At 37.2% G+C, this 24,265-nt stretch overlaps 1 protein-coding gene across 6 annotated transcripts in view; it reads right to left on the bottom strand.

Moving 5' to 3' along the window:
* The window catches only part of mef2cb (myocyte enhancer factor 2cb), a 92,664-nt gene that overhangs the window by 29,490 nt on the left and 38,909 nt on the right, over positions 1-24,265 (bottom strand). For all 6 annotated transcript variants that reach the window (XM_067438233.1, XM_067438232.1, XM_067438236.1 and 3 more), the window contains one exon: positions 11,943-12,146. In XM_067438233.1, coding sequence (XP_067294334.1) covers positions 11,943-12,146 — 204 coding nt within the window. The remainder of the gene's footprint in view (positions 1-11,942; positions 12,147-24,265) is intronic.

The following is a 24,265-nucleotide window of genomic DNA, read 5'->3' as shown; positions in this document are numbered from 1 at the left end:
TACAGAGTCATTTGAACTATGCCAGTTGATCACGCCTCTTGTGGTCTGATTGGTTGAAGGTCTATCCGATTGCGTACAGAGTCATTTGAACTATGCCCGTTGATCAAGCCTCTTGTGATTAGGGATGGGTATCGAAAACCGGTATTAAACGGGCCCCGGGGTGAATTTTGAAAGACCGTTGTATCGATAAGCTTGGACGCTATCGGTTCTGCTGTCGGTACTTTTAAAAATACACGTGACGTAAGAGAGAGAGAGAGAGAGAGAGAGAGAGAGAGAGAGAGAGAGAGAGAGAGAGAGAGAGAGAGAGAGAGAGAGAGAGAGAGAGAGAGAGAGAGAGAGAGAGAGAGCGGCACAAACGACAGCCGAGGACAGAACTAAACATTCAAACATAGCCTGGTCTAACACTTTAGATCTGTAATAGTCTGATTTTATTTTAGATTTTGGCTTCCAAAGATTATAATAATAATATTTATGTTTAGCGCAACTTAATTCCCTTTGCAGCAGTAGCCTACGCCGTCATTTCTCCATAAAACTCAAACGTAATGACAGAATCAGCACGATCAGTGATTGTTGTAAAATACAGCCTAGCTACTGTTGGTAAATTATGGGACGCCTTTAATAATAAAAAGAGCGATTAAAAGCACAAAAATATGCACAAGAAATTGTTCCCAAGTCGGCCGCGCGCTCCGAAACAGCCCACAACGAGACGAGCAAATTACACTTTCGGTTTCACACTCGTGTCTTAACGATCAAATGTACACAAACATCTATGTCAAAATGACCTGCTTGGAGAGTCTCTTAAACACAACACAGTTTGTGTCTAAAATGGATGTAGTTATTATGGATATAGTCAGGAGAAAAAACCCATCCCTACTTGTGATATGATTGGTTGAAGGACTATCCAATTGTGTTTTCATTTGTACTATGCCCACTGATCACGCCTATTGTGGAGTAAAAAGTACAGAGCAGACTCTCCAGACCAATGTTCAATCTTAAAAGATTGACCTTGCCAGACAATAAACTCTTACAAATGCATATGCAATCAGGACAGTATTTATAAATTATTGTTTTTATTTATTTTTTACAAAACAGGGTTTGTGCTGGCGGAAGCAGTTGGTAAATCTGTCCAATTTTGTGCTCCCAAAAAGACATTGAACTGACTATAAGTAACTTTGCAAATGCAACTTATTATACTGACCTGAACACTATCCCTACCAATACTCACCTAACACTCTAATAAGAGTTAGTTGACATATAAGTGCAACATTACTTAGGGAGTCAAAACAATGCCTAAAGGGGACGGTCAAACTAAAGTGTAACAGATAACTATAACGATATAACTATGTTAGCGTCCACACCAACACGCAATACTGTTTCGTTTATTACACTCGCACACACCAATTCTACCGTCTGCCACTTTAAATGCTAAAGACCTTTATTGCAGGGTGGATTCCGATTGGAAGTCAACATTGTTCATAAGCAGGAAAAGTTATATTTTGAATGAGATTCCAATGATTCCGATCCTCTGTTGTTACCGTTGTAGTGTGGGCTATTTATGTGAACGATTATTAAAAATTCATAGATATTGCTATTACTATTGTCCTTAATGTGACCGAGCCATTTTACTTATACATCATTATTCTCTTTTTTTTATAATCTTATACATTTCAAATTTGAATCTACAATCAGAGTTTTTTTCTGTAAATTTCAATATATTGTGTGCAATGCATGCACTATTCTGTGTCTGTAACATTGGAATGACCGGAGAAGCCATTCAGATCCGTCAAACTAGCCATAAAAAGGCACTAAAGAGTCTTTATAAATAAATAAATAATAACAGCTTTTATCCCCTGGATCAAATGTTTAGTGGCACCCCCAGGTCTGGCGGTGGAGGGGGGAACTCAGTCCAAGGGCAGCGGTTCACTAGAGGCCTCCACACAAGCTGTTGAATGAATAGACTCTTGCTTACTCACCCTGCCTCTCCACGCCTATTCTTCTCCATTTGCTTCGCCAGTGCAATAAGCCAAGTGCTAAATTTAGCAACACAGTACACTATTTTTAGACCACTACCATTTTTTGAGACATTTATTAGGGGAAGGATGCTAAAAAAAACTCATGCACGCACACACACAGACCCACATCACACACACACAAACAGAGGGAGGAAGGGGGAGAGGGAGGGGGCTCCTAATTTGGACACATCTGAAATACACTCATTTTAAAAGTGTTGCCGTAGATGCTTTGCAGCTGTTTCCAATCAGAGGGAAGTGTAGAGAAAACACGAGAGATTTAGACGGATTAAAAGAGAGAAAAAGAGGCAGAACAAACGCTCTCCTCGGTTCTTTTCGTCGGCATCCTGCTGCCATGTGGCAAAAGTTCAACGTTCAAAAGTTGTTCAAAGGCTGCGGGGTCAACCCGCTTTGGACTGGTGCTGCTCCTCACTGAATGAGCGACGAGATCTGCTTTGAAGACTGGGCAGATGTCTCACACGCATGTCACATTTTACAGTTATTTTTCATCATGTCAGGGATCCATAGAAAATATATTCTGGTTTGTTATTATATGAAGACTTCTGAGTCTCTCACAGTCTAGAAGAAGCCATATAATTCAGTAATATACTATATATATATGTATACACACTCACCTAAAGGATTATTATTAGGAACACCTCTTCAATTTCTCATTAATGCAATTATCTAATCAACCAATCACATGGCAGTTGCTTTAATGCATTTAGGGGTGTGGTCCTGGTCAATACAATCTCCTGAACTCCAAACTGAATGTCAGAATGGGAAAGAAAGGTGATTTAAGCAGTTTTGAGCGTGGCATGGTTGTTGGTGCCAGACGGGCCGGTCTGAATATTTCACAATCTGCTCAGTTACTGGGATTTTCACGCACAACCATTTCTAGGGTATACAAAGAATGGTGTGAAAAAGGACTTTGAGACGGATGGGCTACAACAGCAGAAGACCCCACCGGGTCCACTCATCTCCACTACAAATAGCAAAAAGAGGCTACAATTTGCACAAGCTCACCAAAATTAGACAGTTGAAGACTGGAAAAATGTTGCCTGGTCTGATGAGTCTCGATTTCTGTTGAGATATTCAGATGGTAGATTCAGAAATTGGGGTAAAAAGAATTAAAACATTGATCCATCCATCATGCCTTGTTACCACTGTGCAGGCTGGTGGTGGAGGTGTAATGGTGTGGGGGATGTTTTCTTGGCACACTTTAGGCCCCTTAGTGCCAATTGGGCATCATTTAAATGCCATGGCATACCTGAACATTGTTTCTGACCATGTCCATCCCTTTATGACCACCTTGTACACATCCTCTGATGGTTACATCCAGCAGGATAATGCACCATGTCACAAAGCTCGAATCATTTCAAACTGGTTTCTTGAACATGACAATGAGTTCACGGTACTTAAAATGGCCCCCACAGTCACCAGATCTCAACCCAATAGAACATCTTTGGGATGTGGTGGAACAGGAGCTTCGTGCCCTGGATGTGCATCCCACAAATCTCCATCAACTGTAAGATGTTATCCTATCAATATGGGCCAACATTTCTAAAGAATGCTTAGCACCTTGTTGAATCAATGCCACGTAGAATTAAGGCAGTTCTGAAGGTGAAAGTGTCAGACACAGTATTAGTATGGTGTTCCTAATAATCCTTTAGGTGAGTATATATATATATATATATATATATATATATATATATATATATATATATATATATACCAATGCGTTTATTTGATGAAAAAACAATAAAAACAGTATTGTAAATTATATAATTAAAAAAAAAAATCTGGTTGATTTAAATATGTATGTTAATATGCATCATTACCCCAGTCTTCAGTGCCTCATGTTCCTTCAGAAATCATTCTAATATGCCATTCAAAAGACAGCTGAGGGAATGTTCTACTGGAGGAGCCCGCTAATGTGCAAAGTCCTTACGAGGAAAATATCTTTTAATTAACTCTTTCCTGCCACTTTTAAAAGAAATGAAATACAGTTAATTAGTGTACCTTGTCCACATTAAACATTCTCCAAGACGTTTAATAATGTCAAATGCGCTTCATGTCAAAGTATGTGTTTTCATATTATTGTAATGTTATGTGCTGCATGTGTTCATTTGTTTTGAAGGAGGCATGGCTTCGGAGATGCTCTGAAGACAGGATGGGATCCATGTTTTCAAAGCTAGCTATTTATGTTTTGCTAGCCTCTTTGAAAATTGCTCAACCAACCTTTAATATTTAAATGATGAAAAATCATACATACATTCAACCAATTGTAAGGTGTATTATAACTGTTCAAGCAAATCAAGTGCATTAGAGCAATCACATACTCTAAGAATAATAAAGCTGCACTTTATACTATACATCCTGTTTGTGGTGTTTATTGTTCATCTACACTCCTCCTCTGTTGACTTATCTATGTCACAAGGTTTATTTGCTTAACTAAATCCTCTTCTGAGTTTTCAAATCAAAAATTCTGCCAAAAAACATTGAGCTTGAACATCATACGGTTAAATTACCATAAACTTATTGACTCTTCGCGTGAGACATTAATAGTATGTGTGTGCGTGGTAGAAGATTATGGTGGTACACAAATATTTCCCTCTATCAGATGTATGTTTGTCTGTAAGAGGACACAGTTATGTGAGTGTGTTATGTCATAGCGGTCCTTTGTAAGTTAAATAGATGGTCATTGAGCCTCGGCGCTGAGAGAAAACCGCTGTAGGCTAATGTTCTCTCTGATCTCTGATTACTCAAACTAGTAAGAAAGGAAGTCTTTTCAAAAGACAGCTGAGGGAATGTTCTACTGGAGGAGCCCGCTAATGTGCAAAGTCCTTACGAGAAAATATCTTTTAATTAACTCTTTACTGCCACTTTCAAAAGAAATGAAATACAGTTAATTAGTGTACCTTGTCCACATTAAGCATTCTCCAAGACGTTTAATGAACCTGTGTTTATCTTCATCCCCTCCTCCCCGCACTTCTCCTTCTACTTTAAACAGATGCAAGCGGAGAGAAGCCTGACGCCCGCAACCCCTCTTACACATCTCAGCACACGGCAACACATATGAGGGTGAAACATCGTGAGGGAGCTTTGTGGAATCTCATTAACCAAGCAGGTAGTCATTAACAGTGTGACCTTTGGAAATAATCACCAGCCTCCCTCCTTGTCGCTCTCTCTCAGTTTGTCTCCCGCAGCTTACGGCTAAACGCGCTCCTTTCTATTGCCGATTCATTTGTAAGTTATGGAGGTGAGAGAAGAGAGAAGATTAAAAGGTTGATTTTCAGATAAAGCTAATCTACGATGGGATGGGCTTGGCAAACTCTCTCTCAAGTGTTTGTGTCCTGTTCACACGACCGCTCCGCGTGATGAGTGAGACATGCAGCCACAACGTGCTTCCCTTCTATCATAGTCATGTTCGTTTCTCTCGCTTTCGCTTAGTTTTTAATACTGTTAAAACCGTTCTGAATTAACAAACAACAACAGCAACAAAACAATTTGAATGTTGTTTACATACAGCGACATACAGCACAATACTTATTCATTTGCCTGTGTTTATATATTTAAGTTATAAAAAAGTTGTATAGAATTATATATTATTTTGTTTTCTTCCCATTATATATATATATATATATATATATATATATATATATATATATATATATATATATATATATATATATATATATATATATATATATATATATATATATATATATTATTCAATTCTTCAATAATATGACCAAATAACTAATTTTGAATAATATTTCTTATACTAAAATGTTGCATAAAATTATATATATTATGTATATTTTATATAACAAACATTTTATTATCATTTTACATTAATCATAATTTGTATATAATTTATAATATAAATGTTATTTAAATTCAAACATTATTTCTATTTTTATTTAGATGTTTATATATAATTATACACATTTGTATACTATTTCTTATAATGAAATGTTGTTAAAATTATATTATGTACATATTATATTACAACATTTTTACTATCATTTTACATTATTCATAACTTTTATATAATTTGTATACAAATTTTATTTAAATTAAAATATTATTAATATTTATATATTTAATATTATATATATATAATCTGAACAAAAATATTAATAATATTTTAATTTAAATAAAATTTGTATACAAATTATATAAAAGTTATGAATAATGTAAAATGATAGTAAAAATGTTTTAATATAATATGTACATAATATAATTTAATAATATAACATACAATTGTTTATTTTGATCATATTGATATATTTTACATTATTCATTCATTTGCTGATTTCAAGTAATAGCTGATATTTTTTTTTTAAGTTTGGTGAAAATCAATACAACTGATCTTTCATCAGTTGCATGAAACCAGCTCTAATGCCGCCATCAAGTCAAATGTTCGGAAATATGAGTTTCATATGTACCACTGGGAAGTTCAGGGATAATTTTGATACCCAAGTCCTGGGTTAGATGTGCCATAAACTTTAAACACGTTTGGTGCTGTGACAGGTATTCTTTATTAGTGTCTTCCACAACAGCGATATCGCCTCTTTTCATTAAAGTTAAGCATATTTACATCCATGATTCCTGTTCTTTATGACACCAAAGCACTTGAATGCGGCGAGCTCGTAATCACGACTTCAGAAGTGGGAAGTAGGATATTTCTGATAGCACGTGAGGGAGGGATAATGTCTGGCACAGTGCATACTGGGAAATCTATGCCTGTTTAAGTTTTTAATCACCTGCCAAATAAACGCTGCATTGCTCTCGTGCCAACTGAAGAGAGCATTTTGACAACCGAAGCATGTTGTTGTGTTTTTGTTGTTTCCCCCCTGCTAATCTAAAACTAGATAATTTTACCTTACCCAAGCACTCGTAATTTGTTCTTTCTTCAAGACTTAAGGTGTAATTATCTGGACCTTCCCACCTTTCGCCTAGCCTCAGATGTTAAGACGTAGGAGACCTCTAATGAGTTTTTTGTGTGAAAGCTAAACACGGTTGGAAAGGTGCTTGAACTGAGGTATGAAGAGGAATGAATTGAAAAATATGTTCTATCAACATTACTTGGCTTACATAACAATGTTATTCATTTGTTTGATTTAATTAAGGTTCATGTGTATGATAAATCAATCACCGTTCTCTCTTGTGATACAATAAATACAATCAGATAGTGGAAAGATCCTTTTGAATTTTTTTTTTAATCTATCTGAGAAAATGTTCCTCTATTGCAAATTATATTCTCAATTCTCATGTTTATGTTGTTAAGCCAATGTCAGATGGAGAAAGGCACGTCCGCATACATTTCTGCTGAATGAAATAATGGCCTGACCTTCGAAAACAGAGATAAAAATGGGGTGAAAACGGAAGACATAAGCGGAAAGAAACAGCCAGGGATAGTAGAGTAGGGTAGAAGAGCCTCTAGCCTCTCATAAATAGAGCTAAAGAGGCTGGGCAAGCCTCTCACTGCCTCTCTCCCAACAACGCTAATTATCAACCAAAGACATGCTAATTACATGGAGCTTTATTGCTAATGTAGCGGGCTGCTCTTCAAGACGCCCACACGCTGCGCCCGGCTCCCCTGCCTCTCCTTATCCTCCCACTGCACCCCACAGGCACTCCAGGCAAAGACAGGAAAGATTGCTCGGATTTGTGTGTTTTATATGAGTGTGTGTGTTTTTTGCCCGCTCAAACAATGGCAAATCTATGTATGTACAGCACACGTTTGAGACCGTCCGGAGTCGATGCGTGTCTCACACATACAAACCCTCACACACTCTACAGCTCAAAGCTGAACTATGGCACCGATACCCCTATGCCGAGTTCCCCCTCCGGCCCACCCCAAGGCCTCGTCCCCATCCTGCCATCACAACAGGAAGTCTGCTTTGTTCCTCTTTACCTCCTACCGCCCACATCCCCTGGCCGTGATGTAACCTAGCAGCAGAAAAACGGGGCCCTGCAGGAGCTCAACACTTTAGCGTCGACAAATCCAGTTAGGGCGGCATTTTAGCCACCTTCAAATCGATTTCTCTAACACGAAATCTGGCAAATTGGAAAGAAACTCCACTAAAGCTGTTGCTTGGTGATAGGAGCAGTTTGACTCGCTATGCTCTTTTTTTTTTAACTTTCTTTCCAATTCAATGTTTGCGTGTGCTGATTCATTAGTGTGCTTTATAGTTCTGTCTTCACATGGCAAACCGGGATGTTTATGACCTGCTTTTTAAATAAGACAGTTCACCCAAAATGAAAATTGTATCATCACTTACTCACCCTCAAGTTGTTCCAAACCTTTATGAGTTTATTTCTTCTGTTGAACACAAAAGAAGATAGAGTGAAGAATATTGGTAATCAAACAGTTGACATAGCCATTGACTTCCTTGGTAGGAAAAAAATATTATGGAAGTCACTGGCTACTGCCAAATGTTTGGTTATAGCCATTCTATGAAATATCTTATTTTGTTTTCAGCAGAAGAAAGAAATTCATACAGGTTTGGAATAACATGTGGGTAAGTAAATTAAGACATAATTTTCCTTTGGGGCGGTGAGGAACTATCCCTTTTTCTACAAGATTTTAAAAAGTAAACAATGCCAGTATATTTTCGTAGCCAGTATACACCGATCTGGCATACCATTATGACCAGGTGAAGTGAATAACACTGATTATTTCTTCATCAAGGCACCAGTTATTGGGTGGGATATATTAGGCAGTAAGTGAACATTTTGTTCTCAAAGTTGATCTGTTAAAAGCAAGAAAAATGGGCAAGTGTAAGTATTTGATCGAGTTTGACACAGGCCAAACTGTGATAGCTATAGCTAGATGACTGGGTCAGAGCATCTCCAAAGCTGCAGCTCTTCTTGTGGGATGTTCCCTGTCTGCAGTGGTCAGTATCTATCAAAACTGGTCCAAGAAAGGAACAGTGGTGAACTGACAACAGAGTCATGGGTGGGTAAGGCTCATTGATGCACGCTGGGAGCAAAAGCTGGCTCGTGTGGACCGATCAGACAGACGAGCTACTGTAGTTCAAATTGCTCAAGTTAATGCTGGTTCTGATATAAAGGTTTCAGACTACACAGTGCATCACAGTTTGTAGCGTGTGGGCTGTATAGCATATATTAGGATAGGTCATAATGTTATGCCTAATAAGTGTATACAATCTCAGAGCTCAATAAAAAAGACAGTATCAGGTCTAACTAAACGCAAAGAGGGTTTGTTAAAATTGTGGGAATGACTCAAAATAGTTTGAATTGTACCGGTAATGCAATGCAATACTTTAAAAACATTTAAAATTCCTTTAGATTCAAACTATCAGAGTTATATAGCGGCGTTTTTTCGATATTTTATTAATATTAATTTTTAATTTTAAAATAATCTGTTTAATATATATTCATAAAAACAAATGTTTTGGTAATTAATGTTTATTGTAAAGTACATTTATTTAAAAACTTTTAATGAAATATAATTTTGAAAATTATATAATTATATATATAATTAAGTGCATCTTTATTCATTAAAGTGTTAGTTCACCCAAAAATGAAATTTATGTCATCAATCACCCAAATGTCGTTTCACACTCGTAAGACCTCTGTTCATCTTCGGAACACAGTTTAAGATATTTTATATTTAATCCGAGAGTGTATGCACACTTTACTGTCCATATCCAGAAAGGGAATAAAAACATCTTCAAAGTAGTCCATATGTGACATCAGTTGATTAATTAGAATCTCTTGAAGCATTGAAAATACATTTTGGTGCAAAAATAACAAAAACTACGACTTTATTCAGCATTGTCTTCTCTTGCTGGTTTGTTTTCAATCCTCAAATAAAGATTCGAACAGTTGTAAATCAGTGTATCGATTCATGATTCGGATCGACCAAGGTCACGTGATTTCAGCAGTTTGGCAGTTTGACAGGCGATCCGAATCATGAATTAATCCGCTAATCCGCTGGTCTTACGGGTGCGGAACGGCATTAGGGTCGTCATTCATGACCTAAATTAAATTTTTGGGTGAACTAGCCCTTTAATGCTGAACCCTGAATCTGACTTTACATTCCTTTTTAGTCTCCCTTGAAAATTTTAACAATATTGCACGTAAAAATGTTTACTTGAATGGCACATTTTTGTAAATGGGATTCATTTCTTCCTTACATTTCTAAACTAACTGGCCACAGATTGCAGACTATAACACTGAACTTCCAAAAACCCACATTTGCGTTTAAGATGCACATAAAAACTAAATAAAAATCCATAAATTAGAAAAGAGATGCCACACTGGCTTTATAAGATATAAATATATCTATAAGATATAGATATATGTAAATGAAACAAAACAAAAAATGATCGAGCCGCAGAATTATTAAGCGAGTGTACGCGCAGCTGAAATAAAGTTTGGGACAGAGTGAGCAGATAAAAAAGGAAGTAGACAGAAAAACATGTTTTTTTTTCTTTTCTGTTGGACTCTAAGTGCAAAGCAATTGGATTGCACTTAGATTGAGAACATCCCACTTCATAAACTCACCCATAGATCTATTAAGAAACGCTTGTGGATGTGGACTCGTCCGTGAGTTGTTGCGCTGTTGGCATGGCAAGAGGATACCTTAAAGCCCTTTAGCCCTACAAAGGACCACCTTGTCAACCGACGTCACCTTTGCTTGTCAAGATGTGTTGTGACATCTCAGAAAAGCAGATTATGTAACCAGCTCACGCTGCAACATGCTTTTGGATGTTTGCCGCCAATCGCTTAGCATGGCCTGACCTCAGGTACGGTTAAAGGCAGGGACCAGCAGACAACGTGCCTCTAAGACCTGAGAGCCTTTAGGAGCATTAAGCTGATTGAGAAAATGCAGACATCAAAGCAGCAGGCATTCAAAAAGAACAGAGTGCAATGAAATACAGCATGGATGTATTTAGTGCACTTTTTACGTAGTCTATTTACTAGTCCATTAGACTGCTAAAATCTTGTTGGCTTTGTGTCTATAGTGTCTCACCATGGGCAAGGGTTGAGCTGAAAATAAGGGCGCGATGGCACTATACACAAGGAAGTCATAGTCACATGTCAGCGATACATTTCGTCTACTGAAATATCACACATCAAACACTCATGTATGTACATCTTTCTGTAAACACACTCACTATTGCAGGGGATTTCAACCTTTAAAGACCCTCACCCAGACTTCATTCAAACTAACATTTCCTATGTAACATTTTGTCATAAGTTGCATTTTGAACAGCAACTAAAGTACATCAGATCATTAGCTTATGATCATTAACTTTTTCAGAAATATCATAAAAAAAAGTTTTAAAGTTACACTACCGTTCAAACGTTTGGTGTCAGTAAGATAAAAAGAAATAACAGTGATAGTTTCATTTAGCAAGGATGCATTAAACTGATCAAATTTGACATTTATAATGTCACAAAATATCTATTTAAATAATAAATGTGCTATATGAGCTTTCTATTCATAAAAAAGTATCATGGTTTCGTCATGATCATTTATTTGAAATATTAAGCAGCACAATTGTTTTCAACATTGACTATAATGAGAAATGTTTATTGAGCACAAAATCATCATAGAAAGATTTCTGAAGGATCATATAACACAGACGACTGGAATAATGATGCTACATATGTCTCATGAATGTATTACATTTTAAAATGCATTCAAAACAAGTATTATTAAATTGTAATAACATGTCACAGATTTGCTGTTTACTGTATCTTTGATCAAATAATTGCAGCCTTGGTGAGCATAAGATTTTTCCTTTGAAAAACAAACAAAACATTTACGAACCCCAAACATCTGAGCAGTAGTGTTTTTAAAATGATTATTACGAGAGAGAAAAAAAATAATTTTAACAATCATAACAATGACCTGCTAAGTGTGTGAATGTGTTTAGATCATCCCACCTCCACAATGTCAGAGTTGGTCCTGCTCTCGTGCGGCTCGTTGTACTCGGTGTATTTGAGCAGCACTTTGTCCATATCTGTGCTGGCATACTGGAACAGCTTGTTGGTACTGTTGAAGATGATGAGGGCAATCTCACAGTCACACAACACGCTCAGCTCATAGGCTTTCTTCATCAGGCCAAACTTTCTCTTCGTAAACGTCACCTAGACAGAGACAGAAGAGGGGAAACAAGGTTAGACGAGTCACGGGCTGCACTGGCGGCGTATAAAAACTGAGATGGATGACTCTGCGTGTGTTTGCTCAGCGCGTTGATGCTCTTAAATATTCCTGACTCCCGAGTTGTCCTAAATACAGCGTTTCTTCGGAAAATCAATGCTACTTTTCTTTCCTTCTGTCTACTTTCCTTTATTTTCCTTTGTGCTCTTCCAAATGATCTGGAGAAATAGACAATAGCGTAATAGCTCCTTCCTCTCATAAATCAACTGAAGATCTTTTTAAAAATGCCATTCTTTAACCCAAAGTAAAAGACTTATTTCACTTTTGCTTTTATTCCTACATTCATAAGAAGAAAGGAGCTTACTAATTGAAATATCACCTGCGTGCTCCAAAACAATGCAATAACCTTTCATTTAAGATTAATAAAGTAACACTAAGTGCGTCTGGCCCCTCTAATACAATAGTTCAACTGTATAATTAGGATTTTATTTCACGATTAAGGTTAACCATATTCACCTCAAGCAAATTGGGGAAATAATTAAGATAGTCTGCATTGCACGGAAGGCAAATTCTGCTCATGTGCATCAGTCTGCAAATGCACTGTTCAGCAGAGGCACAGACATACAAACACTCACGCACGGAGATCATCGCTGCCACGGAGTGTTTGAGAGGCTGTTAATGACTTCTCAGTGCATGCTCTCATCTAAATTAACAGCATTAAAAATAAGAAGCATCTCTTTCTGACCTCATAGGTTTCATATCTCTTGAGCACTTAGATGCAGCGCTGGAGAAACCGCACGCGCTCAGACCAGCTCATGAGAAGAACGACACTGATGAAGAACCTTGAGGCCTAACCACTAAACTCTTCACGTGTAACCTAAATGTCCCCACGCACCTGTTAATGTGATGCATGTCCGTGGCAAATCTAGGCATTATTTATTGCAGAAGGCAAGTGAATTACAACATATATTGTGCATGTGATAATCACCAAAGCAATTTCATAAGGAAGACAATTAGCATGTATTAGCATAAGGTATTACATTTCTTTGCATGTCAATTTGTTTCTGGTGTTGTCATGGTGAAACTCTTTACCATAATATGATGTTTTTTTTAAATGAAAATAAAATAAAATAAAGATTGAGCCCTAGTTATGAAAGAGTAGATTATTTTTTGTTCAGAGAGTTTTCATTTAAACATGTGGATATGGTCGAAACAAAACTTGAACAGATTTTTATAAGTCAAATTTTTATTTAATAGGACTGAATCAGCCAAGAAAAAAGTACACTATAAAAAAAATATTTTTGGTTTAACTTAAAAAAAGTAAGTAACCCGGATGCCTTAAAATGTTGAGTTTATTGAAATTAAAATTTTGAGTTGATACAATGAAGGAAATTGGTTAAATGAACAGAAACTCAAAATATTATTTTATCTGAACTACATAAAAAATGGATAAATCATGAAAATAGCACAATTTGACATCTCAATTGTGTCATCACAAATAAAACACACAATTACCCAATATTCTTCTTAAAAAATATAAAAAATGTAATAATACTTGAATAAAGGTTGTCGATTCTCAAAAATGTTCATTGTATTAAACCCTTTTTTTATTTCAATGAACTCATTAATTAGTTCAGATGATTAAAATCATCTTATTTAGTTCAGATGATATATTAATTGTGGTCCAAAATGGGACCCTGAACCACAAAACCAGTCATAAGGGTTACATTTTTTAAAATGAGATTTATATGTGATCTGAACTAAAATAAGCTGTCCATGTATGGTTTGTTAGGATAGGACAGTATTTGACAGAAAATACAAAAATTTGGAATCTAAGGGTGCAAAAAATCTATTAATATGACGTCCAAATGAAGTTCTTAGCAATACATTTTACTATTACTAATACTTTTTTTATATATATAGATTTACAGTAGGACATTTACAAAATATCTATACTTAATATCCTAATGATTTTTGGCATAAAAGAAAAATCTATAATTTTGACCGATACATAATAGGATGATAATAGGATTATTTTCTTGTACTGCCACAGTGCAATGACACTAAAGGCTACTCTATATGGTTGCCTATTGCCACAAATATACCCGTGTGACTTATGACTGGTTTTGTGGTCCAGTGTCACAAATAACACTGATAAGTAAGACATTTTAGAACATTTGTGTGTGCCCCACACATGTGTGTTAATACCGTATCTATCAAAAGATGCCTTGGTGAATCTCATCCTGCTGGTCAACTTCTATCATCATATTTCTAATAATTTATGAGCAAAGTAATAATGTATTGATTATGTATCATTTTGATAACTTCAACTTCAACATTTTGACAAGTCAAACAGCCACTTAAAGAACACAACTGATGTTTTGACAGCTCCCTTTTCGGCAAGATAAAGCCAAAGTGAGAGTTTCGAGCTTCCACATTGTGGCTTAGCAGTTCTGAGAGGTTTCTTATTGAGGCTTCTTGAGATTTGGCAAGTGTGACAAGATGCAAAAAGAACAAGCCAAAAAAACTCCAGTATGACAGCAGGTTGAGAAAAGAAAAAGCTTAACAATGTGTTTGATGAACAGACTTTGAATTTTGGATTATTTGAATAGCAAATAACAGAGTCCGTCATCAATTCACAGATCCAAAATAAATGTAGCAATTCGCACTGGGCAGTTCTATGAAAGAGGAAGCAGTATCACACATACTTAGATATGGAGATATAATAACTTTAAATAATCACTGTGGTCAAGCTCATAACTGTGGCTAGTGACATCAACATCAACACCCACAGTCACAAAATACACACTAAAGATACTTCACTTATCTTTCATCTGTCTTTTTTTCTATAACTGCAGGGTCGCATACATTCCAGTTTAAGTGAACGGTGCACTTCATATTTCGTTTTTTTAAAGGGATAGTTCACCTAACGATGAAAAATTCAGTCATCATTTGCTCATCCTCATGCCATTCCAATACTTTGTTTCTTCTGCGGAGCATAAAAGATGATATTTTGAGAAATGTCTGATTTATCGTATATACGATGAATGTGGACATCGAAACCACATGTTTGGTTAACCAACATAGTTCAAAATATCTTCTTTTTTGTTCTGCAGAAGAAAGAAAGCGTGAGTAGATGTTGATAAAGGTCTTTTTTGTTGTTGTTGTTGTTGTTGTGAACTACCCTAGTAAGTAGGCTACCTCTGAAAAAATAAAATCACCCTCTAACCCTGACCCTTAAAAAAAGTGAAGAACTTCATGCTTAATTGAAAAACATGATGGAATATTTACCTATCTACTTATTAATTCTAAAGGTTTCCTCACCTTTTATTTTTATTTTTTTAAATTAAGTCAACTGATCACATTTTACATTGGCATGTCCACTCAACATGAGATGAAGACTACAATCCTACCAGTAGCCTAATAGCTGTTTAACAGCCATTTTGGGATCACATAACTGAATACTAGACAAACATTAAGTATGTTATCTCATCTGATAAAGAAAAATATTCTAATAGCTTTCTGTCACTCTTCGTCTCCAAAACCATTATTAGGTTCACCATAGATATGTAACATGCTGGTTTAATGTGATCACAAGGGCCTTGAGTGTGATGTTCTTCCACTTCTCCTGCTCACTACCTGCCTCCACAATCTGTGAAGCTCATGAGCCTTCAGCGATCCAGCGTGTTAATTGCAGAAAATGCCAGTTGCAACACCTCCCCGATGTGGTGAGAGCTGCAAAGAATGAAGGACCACGGTTCATAACGATCGTGATTTAGTTTTTGGAGCCCTGAACCTGTAGACCGCAGGAGTGTGAAGCCCTTATCATGTGAGCGCACTCTTATCATGCGTGACAAACAAACTGCCGAGCGTGTAGACATAAATGCGCCGTTGCGCACGTAAGGTGAGTTTGAACTGCTGTTCAAAGGACTGAGAATCACTTTCTACTGCCAAACAAAAAGAACGAAAAGGAGAAAGGAGAAAAAAGGTCTGATTCCCAGACTGAGTTTGGTGTGTGTGTGTGTGTGTGTGTGTGTGTGTGTGTGTGCACGTGTGTGAGGGGGAGTCGGAGGGGGGAGGTCAGGAAGCACATTTGTATGCATTTCCTCTCATAACAGGAAGTGCCTGACAGCTTCCCCTTCACAATGGCTTCGCTTCTGCTTCCCGCCTCCAGTGCATTTTTTCCCCTGGGGAGTTCCTCTAGAGGACAGAGACAGGGAGGATGAATGTCCATTTGTCACCATCTGCCCATGAACCGTGATCCGCGCGACCCACGCACCCCAAAATCTCCCCGCTCACGCTCTGTGTTATACTGTATGAATCATTATGGTAAAGTCTCACAGTAGGGGTTGCATTGACAATATACATCATGCGCGACCCAGCTAATTCTGCCCCGTTCCCTTTCTAAACATCTTATATCGAAATGTCAAAGTATGAAAGAGGGTGTTTTTGTGTTTAACAAACTTCCAGTTTCTGCTAAACTACACTGACAGTAACAACATATGTTTTAAAGTCTTGCGATGTTTGAGCACAGCTTTCAACCCTCAATGAGTATCGCTGTAACAAGGAGAATGTTTTGAAGGTCATCAGCAGAAACATAATAAGAAGCAAAACCTGCGTGGAAAATGAAAATGAGAAAAGCTCTTGAATAATGAGAAGAAAAATGGAATAACAATTAGCGTAAGAGGAACAAAAGAATTTTAAGAAGACAAATTCTAAGACGAGAAATTTGGAGAAGTTACACTTCGCGGAAGCAAAGGAATTTTTGAGATGATGTTGGTGAAGAAGCAGAAAAAGAAGAGAGCGAGAGGGAAACAGATGAAAAAGTGAAAAAACACGCACAGCATGTTTCGTGAGGAGACAGGCGCAGAGGTAACGATCACAAGAGAAAGGTGGGAATCGTGGAGGGGAGAGCAAGGGGTGATGGGATACCCAGAGGGCCTCATTATTTTCTTGCTGTTAATTTTACTCAAACTGTTTTACACCTTTCCGTTGTTGATTGGAGAGACGCCTCTGTTGTCATGGGTGGCTGAATCAAGCACCGTCTCCATGCCATCACACCATCATGAGGCAGAGATGAAAAGAAAGGTAACAGAAGCCTACGGAACGTGTGGTGCCTGCATTTGCTAAGTCAGTTAGAGGGGTGAAAACCACATGCATGTTGAGTGCCAATTAAAGTACGTACTTCTGAATGAAAGTACATCACACAGAGGCTTCCAGAAACTGGATTTCTAACACGGAAGTGACTACTTGACCCTTTTTATTGAGCTTTTCTGCTCAAGAAAATCCCCAAATGTCATCTTTGTCGTTGTTCTTTTTGCTCTTTGAAGGTTAAAACCACAGCTTATAGCAAAGTGGTTGTCCTAATTCCGTTATTGTCCTATTCAAATAAAACTGAAATGGAATAAAAAATTACAATGAAATATACTACTATTAAAATGTGGTAAGGTATGCTCAATAAGATTTCATTTATTTGATTAAAAAAATTTAATAAAATAAAAAATGATATATATACACTCACCTAAAGGATTATTAGGAACACCATACTAATGCTGTGTTTGACCCTTTCGCCTTCAGAACTGCCTTAATTCTAGTGCTGAAAGCATTCTTTAGAAATGTTGGCCCATATTGATAGGATAGCATCTTACAGTTGATGGAGATTTGTGGGATGCACATCCAGGGCACGAAGCTTCCGTTGCACCACATCCCAAAGATGCTCTATTGGGTTGAGATCTGATGACTGTGGGGGCCATTTTAGTACAGTGAACTCATTGTCATGTTCAAGAAACCAATTTGCAATGATTCGAGCTTTGTGACATGGTGCATTATCCTGCTGGAAGTAGCCATCAGAGGATGGGAACATGGTGGTCATAAAGGGAGGAACATGTTCAGAAACAATGTTCAGGTAGGCCGTGGCATTTAAACGATGCCCAATTGGCACTAAGGGGCTTAAAGTGTGCCAATAAAACATCCCCCACACCATTACACCACCACCACCAGCCTGCACAGTGGTAACAAGGCATAATGGATCCATGTTATCATTCTGTTTATGCCAAAATTTGATTCTACCATCTGAATGTTTCAACAGAAACCGAGACTCATTAGACCAGGCAAATTGTAGCCTCTTTTTCCTATTTGTAGTGGAGATGAGTGGTACCAGATGGGGTCTTCTGCTGTTGTAGCCCATCACCTTGATTGTAACGAGTGGTTATTTCAGTCAATGTTGCTCTTCTATCAGCTTGAATCAGTTGGCCCATTCTTCTCTCACCCCTAGCATCAACAAGGCATTTTTGCCCACAGGACTGCTGCATACTGGATGTTTTTCCCTTTTCACACCATTCTTTGTAAACCCTAGAAATGGTTGTGCGTGAAAATCCCAGTAACTGAGCAGATTGGGAAATACTCAGACCGGCCCATCTGGCACATACAACCATGGTATATATACTAGTCAGTCTTTTATTTTAATATGATTTAAAGTGCAATTTATTTCTCTGATGGCAAAGTTGAATATTCAGTGTCACACGATCCTTCAGAAATCATATGCTGAATATCTGCTCAAGAAATATTTCATATTATTATCACTGTTAAAAACATGTTACTTAATATTTCACTTAATAGATACTTAATATGATTCTTTGATTAATTGAAAGTTTAAAAAAGTATTTATTTGACAGAAAACTTTTGTAAAACTGTCTCTTTATAATCACTTAATATTTATATTATATAACATATTTTTGGAATGCTGCACAATTAAAAGATAAGGCATGAAATACCATTTTATTTTCCAAGAAAAGTCTACAGCAACAATGTTTGTTTTTCAAATAAGCAAATCTCTCATCAGCCTTTTCGCTCTTATCACTTTCAGATACTATGTCCCGGCCTATCCTGCCATCATGGCAGATAAATCATCGCTGACATTGGTTCCCAACTGTATCTGACTAAATCTAATTTTATTTTAAATAATTATTAGCTAGATTAATCTCTCTCAAATGTGCCTGTAAGTGTATGCTGTGTTTTCAGCAGTGTGAAAATGAGTCAGTAAGCATGCTCTTGTTAGCGATGTGGCTAACACTTTTATGACACAGGGGGTCCTTTCATGTGACGTGCCCAGGAAAGTGTTTGAGTGGCTGAGGGGAAGAAAGCCAGGCTCCTCACACTGATGCCCTCTGTCTAAGCTTCTGGGCAGCCAGTCAACGCCAGGGAGGCCTGCTGGAGGTGCCTTGCTCTTCGCAAGTGTTTTCAGGAGGTGGGCTAAGGAGCCAAAGTGGCCGCCCAGGGCGACTGAGGCCTTGTGCCCATAAGCATGGCGCCAGAGACAGGGTGGGCCGTAGGGAAGCTGCCAATCTGGAAGAGGTGATATCAGCAAGGAAATGATGGAAGATGACAGCTGGGCCAATTTTTGTTTTTTGTTTTTTGAGAATTCAGACATTAAATTAAAATGATGATTCTTTTGGACTGAGTAGGTTTTTATAGTATGTCATCTTTTTGAAGCTTTTAGACCTTATATAGTACACTTTTTGCCATTTTATTTTCACTTTCTGCCTTATTTAATCTTATTTTAACAACAAATGCATTATTTTAAGAAATTTGACTAATGTACTAATACATTAAATTAAAGCACAGTATATGTGATTAAAGTATATGCAATAATATTAAGTACAGGGCAATTACATATTAGATAACAAAAAACTATTTGTTCAAACTGTTCAAAAGTTTGGGGTCGATAAGACTAAAAAATAATATAGTATGTATAATAAATTATGTATGGTTTCCACAAAACGATTAAGCAGCTCAAATTAATAAATAAACACATAGATAAATAAGTAAATAGACCGACAGACAGACAGACAGACAGACAGATAGATAGATAGATAGATAGATAGATAGATAGATAGATAGATAGATAGATAGATAGATAGATAGATAGATAGATAGATAGATAGATAGATAGATAGATAGATAGATAGATAGATAGATAGATAGATAGATAGATAGATAGATAGATATGAATTGTCATTATATGCAAAAGAGCTGCATAAAGGGTGAACTATTCCTTTAAGTGTACATAAGCAGCACAAATGTTTCCAAAATCAGTTTATAAAATAAGCATATTAAAATGATTTCTGAAGGAAATCACATGACACTGAAAACTGGAGTAATGGCTGCTGAAAAAAACAAGTTTGCTACCACAGAAATATCTTTTTTTTTAAATATAAAGATGAAACTCTTCTCCAGAATTTAGATGCATTTGCATGAAAAAAGAGCAAACATCTCAAGAATGTCGTGCTTAAGGTAACACCATTGAAGCAGTCTGTTGTTTATTTGGCTTCGGTATGGAAAGATTTCCTTAAAGAGGAAGTGAAAATATGCACAGCCCCAGCCACGTCTTCAAAACATTAAGAGCTAGAGGGGAGAGAAAAGGCTAAATTGAAACGAAAAAACCCTTTGTAAGTCGAAGGTCCCCCATTCTTGTCTTGTGATGTCTGTCTTCATGGTTCTCTTGTAATACAATGAAACGGGTTGTTTGCTGCATCCCCAGATGAATGGCAGCAAGAGGACAAGAGTCAATGATAACCCTTGTGCCAGCTGTCGAACATGGCGTATACTCTATAAATACGCACCGATTTATGATGCATGTTTTCAGCAAAGCATCTTCTGACCAAAGCCTCTCTAGAGAATTTATGAGCCTATTTGTATCACTTCGCAAGGCCACAGTATGTTTTGGCATTGCTTTTTATTAAAGTTGTTGACATATGGATAACGATGTGGTCTTACTAGACATTAAGCATACAAAAGTATGACGGATTTTGGCAAAATGATAAATGTCATGTTCTAAGCCTTCTGTGTTTAATAAGTAACGCATTACAAATAATTATACAAATGTAAAATGTTATCTGCTCCGTTATCCCTCATGCAGCTTAGAAGTTTATTTTTGTAGTGTGCCAAGAGGTCAATCCCACACAGTGTGACGCGTCTGAACATTCGCAGAAAAAAAGCACTTAATTAGTATCAAAGCCTTAATTTTTAACCATACTTAAGGACACTGGCCAAAAGGAAATAAATGTCATTGTCTGTCCTCCCTTTCTTCTTTTCTATCCCAAGACCTGGAAATCTGTGGCATTGACTCTCATCAGGTGTCCTTCCTGTATCAATCTCTGATCTTGAAGTCTGGTTAAGGGGGAGTGAGAGAAACAGAGAGAGAGAGAAGGAGAGGAGAACAGCGATAACACCAAGACAGGATGCTCTCTGTGCAATCCGATAGCGTCGCCAAAAACATCCTGACCTCAGCCCCCCCTCCTCCTTCTCTCCGTTTCTTTCCTCCTTTCCTTTTCATCTGTGCTTATGATTCATCCATGAGCATTGGAAGTTTGTGTAAAACCTAAACGTTTACCTGGAAAGGAAAATTCTGTCACTATGGACTCGCTATATTTTCTCACTGTATGGGAAACAGACTGAAATGTAAGGTTTACTATAATCTTCCCCTCAGTCATAACACATTTTAGAGACAATGACATAAAATATCACCAGTTAGACTTTTGTAGTACTTTTCTTATGCTTTGTTTTCGGAGCGTGATTGATATGAATGATCATTGTAGGGAAAAGAGCTGTATTAAGACTCTTGAAAAACGTGTGTTAAGTTCTACTAAAATTAGTATAAAAAGGTAATTTCTGGGTGAACTACTTCTTTGTTCACTCACCAATACGACTTATTTTTCATAAACACAAATCTTTGAAGTGCAAACTAATATATATATATATATATATATATATATATATATATATATATATATATATATATATATATATATATATATATACACATTTATGTTATTTTAAACTCAGTAGCAAATTCAATATGATGCCTTGTTAACATCAAAACTTGTTGGTTTTTCAAAATAAACAGAAACAGAGAACAGAGAAGTTTCTGGTTTGAGAAGTACCTTGACTCATTCTTTCAGCGTTTGGCATGAAAGCCCACATGCATGTGAGCCTCTGATTTCCTCAAGGGGGAGAACTTACTCAACCCACAAGTACTGAATGACTAATGTCACTGTGCCCCCTCCGTCTGCTCCGGCTGACACGCCCATTACTTTCCTCGCCCGCTTTTTTTTCTCACTTTCTCCTCCACTTCTCCTCAGGCCCTCGCACTATCTTCAATAATTGATCAACCCACCCAAGGTCCAGACAGCAGCCATTAACAGCAGCAGTATGGTCTCACTCAGTCATATCAACTGTTAGCCAAGTCCTTTTCCCAAAATCACATCTTTTTTTTCCTTCTTCTTCAGACCAGACTGAGGAACTACAAATGTCTGTTTCTGTGACAAAGTGTCATCCTGTGAAAGGATGTGAGGACTCTGGTTGACTGTTCAGAGAGTTGTTCAGAGAATCAAGAAGACAAAGAGAACAATCTCAAACTAGTCAAGGTTACTTTCTGTCAAACTGCAAACTGCTTTCCAGGCTTTCCTGCATTTTTTTTCTCCTTCAATAACGGGACAAATGTAAATGTCAAGCCTAAAGAACATTTATTGATCTTGCAGTAAAACAAGCATCTATGTAACTGGCACCAATACGATCAATACCACTACAGTATCTGCTACGCATAATATCTGCCTGTTTTTGTGTGTTCCTGACTTGATTCTGTTTCATGGCCAGAGAAACGGAGACACAAAACAGAATGTTTTTCTAATAGTTCAAATTGGCCTTAAAGGGTTAGTTCGTGTAAAAATGAAAATTCTGTCATTAATTACTCATCCTTGTGTGGTTCCAACGCTGCAAGACCGTTGTTCATCTTCAGAACATGAATGAAGATATGTTTGATGAAATCCGAGAGCTCTCTGAAACCCTCTATAGACAGCAATTTAATGAACACTTTCAAGGCCCAGAAAGGTAGTAAGACATCATTAAAATAGTCCATGTGACTACAGTGGTTCAACCTTAATTTTATGAAGCGACGAAAATACTTTTGTGTATGCAAAAAACAAACAAAAATATCAACTTCATTCAACAATTTCTTCTCATTTGTGTCAGACTCTTACGCTGTTGATGTAGCGTAAACAGCGCACACTTCTGAGTTCTACGTAAACAGCGGCTTACCATTGGCCGACGCTGTTCATGTGAACTCCACAACGCATGTGTGTGATGCTGATGCAAGAGCCAGCCAATGGCAAAACCGCCATTATGTTTTTTTTGTGTTTTTTTTGTGTGTGCAAAAAAGTATACTCGTCGCTTCAAAAAATTAAGCTTGAACTACTGTAGTCACGTGGACTATTTTAACAATGTCTTTACTACCTTTCCTTGACACTGATTATTAAATGGCTGTCTATGGAAGGGTCAGAAAGCTCTCGGATTTCATCAAACATATCTTAATTTGTGCTCTGAAGATGAACAAAGGTCTTATGGGTTTAAAAATGAAACAAGGGTGAGTAATTAATAACAGAGTTTTCATTTTTAGGTGAACTAACCCATTGTTTGAAGAACACACACAAAGTCACATTTTGGCACCATCCATGTAGAAGAAAATATCACAAACTAGTCCAAGCTGGTTTGATCTGGTTTGCTGGTATTACAGAGGTTTTGGGCACTTTTCTGCTTACCTATCAGCTAAATCAGCTGAAAACCAGCTTGACCAGAATTGTAGACCTACTGGTCTGACACTTAAAACAGCTAAGTTTACCTAATATAAGCAGATTTTTTTTTTTTTTTTAGCAGGGATAACAACAATTACAATGTATATTATTATGAACGCAACTAAAGCTACACATGAAGAACAGGATCTCAGTGATCTGAGAGCCAAGTTGAAAAGGAAAACTACTAGCTAAGGCAGGAAGGCCCCTCGAGGGCCATCTTCTACCTCTGTGTTGACTCCACCTAAAGCCCTGAAGCATGTGGCATCATTCCACCATTGCCATCTCTGCGTGTTTGTGTTCTCCACCCACCCTGCCCCAGCTAAAGTAATATTCCACTGCCGTAAGCAAGAAGTGGCAGCGTGCGAAGATGCCGACAATTAGCGTGCACACACCACCTACTTGGTCTATTTTAGTTTGAAATAACCCATCACTTTCTGTGAGGGAAGTTGTCTAGAGGTCGTTTTTGGCTCCTTCTGGTC

This window comes from Pseudorasbora parva, chromosome 3 (assembly GCF_024679245.1).
Source record: "Pseudorasbora parva isolate DD20220531a chromosome 3, ASM2467924v1, whole genome shotgun sequence".
NCBI classification, from domain to species: Eukaryota; Metazoa; Chordata; class Actinopteri; order Cypriniformes; family Gobionidae; genus Pseudorasbora; species Pseudorasbora parva.
This window is presented reverse-complemented; position numbering and strand designations above follow the sequence as displayed.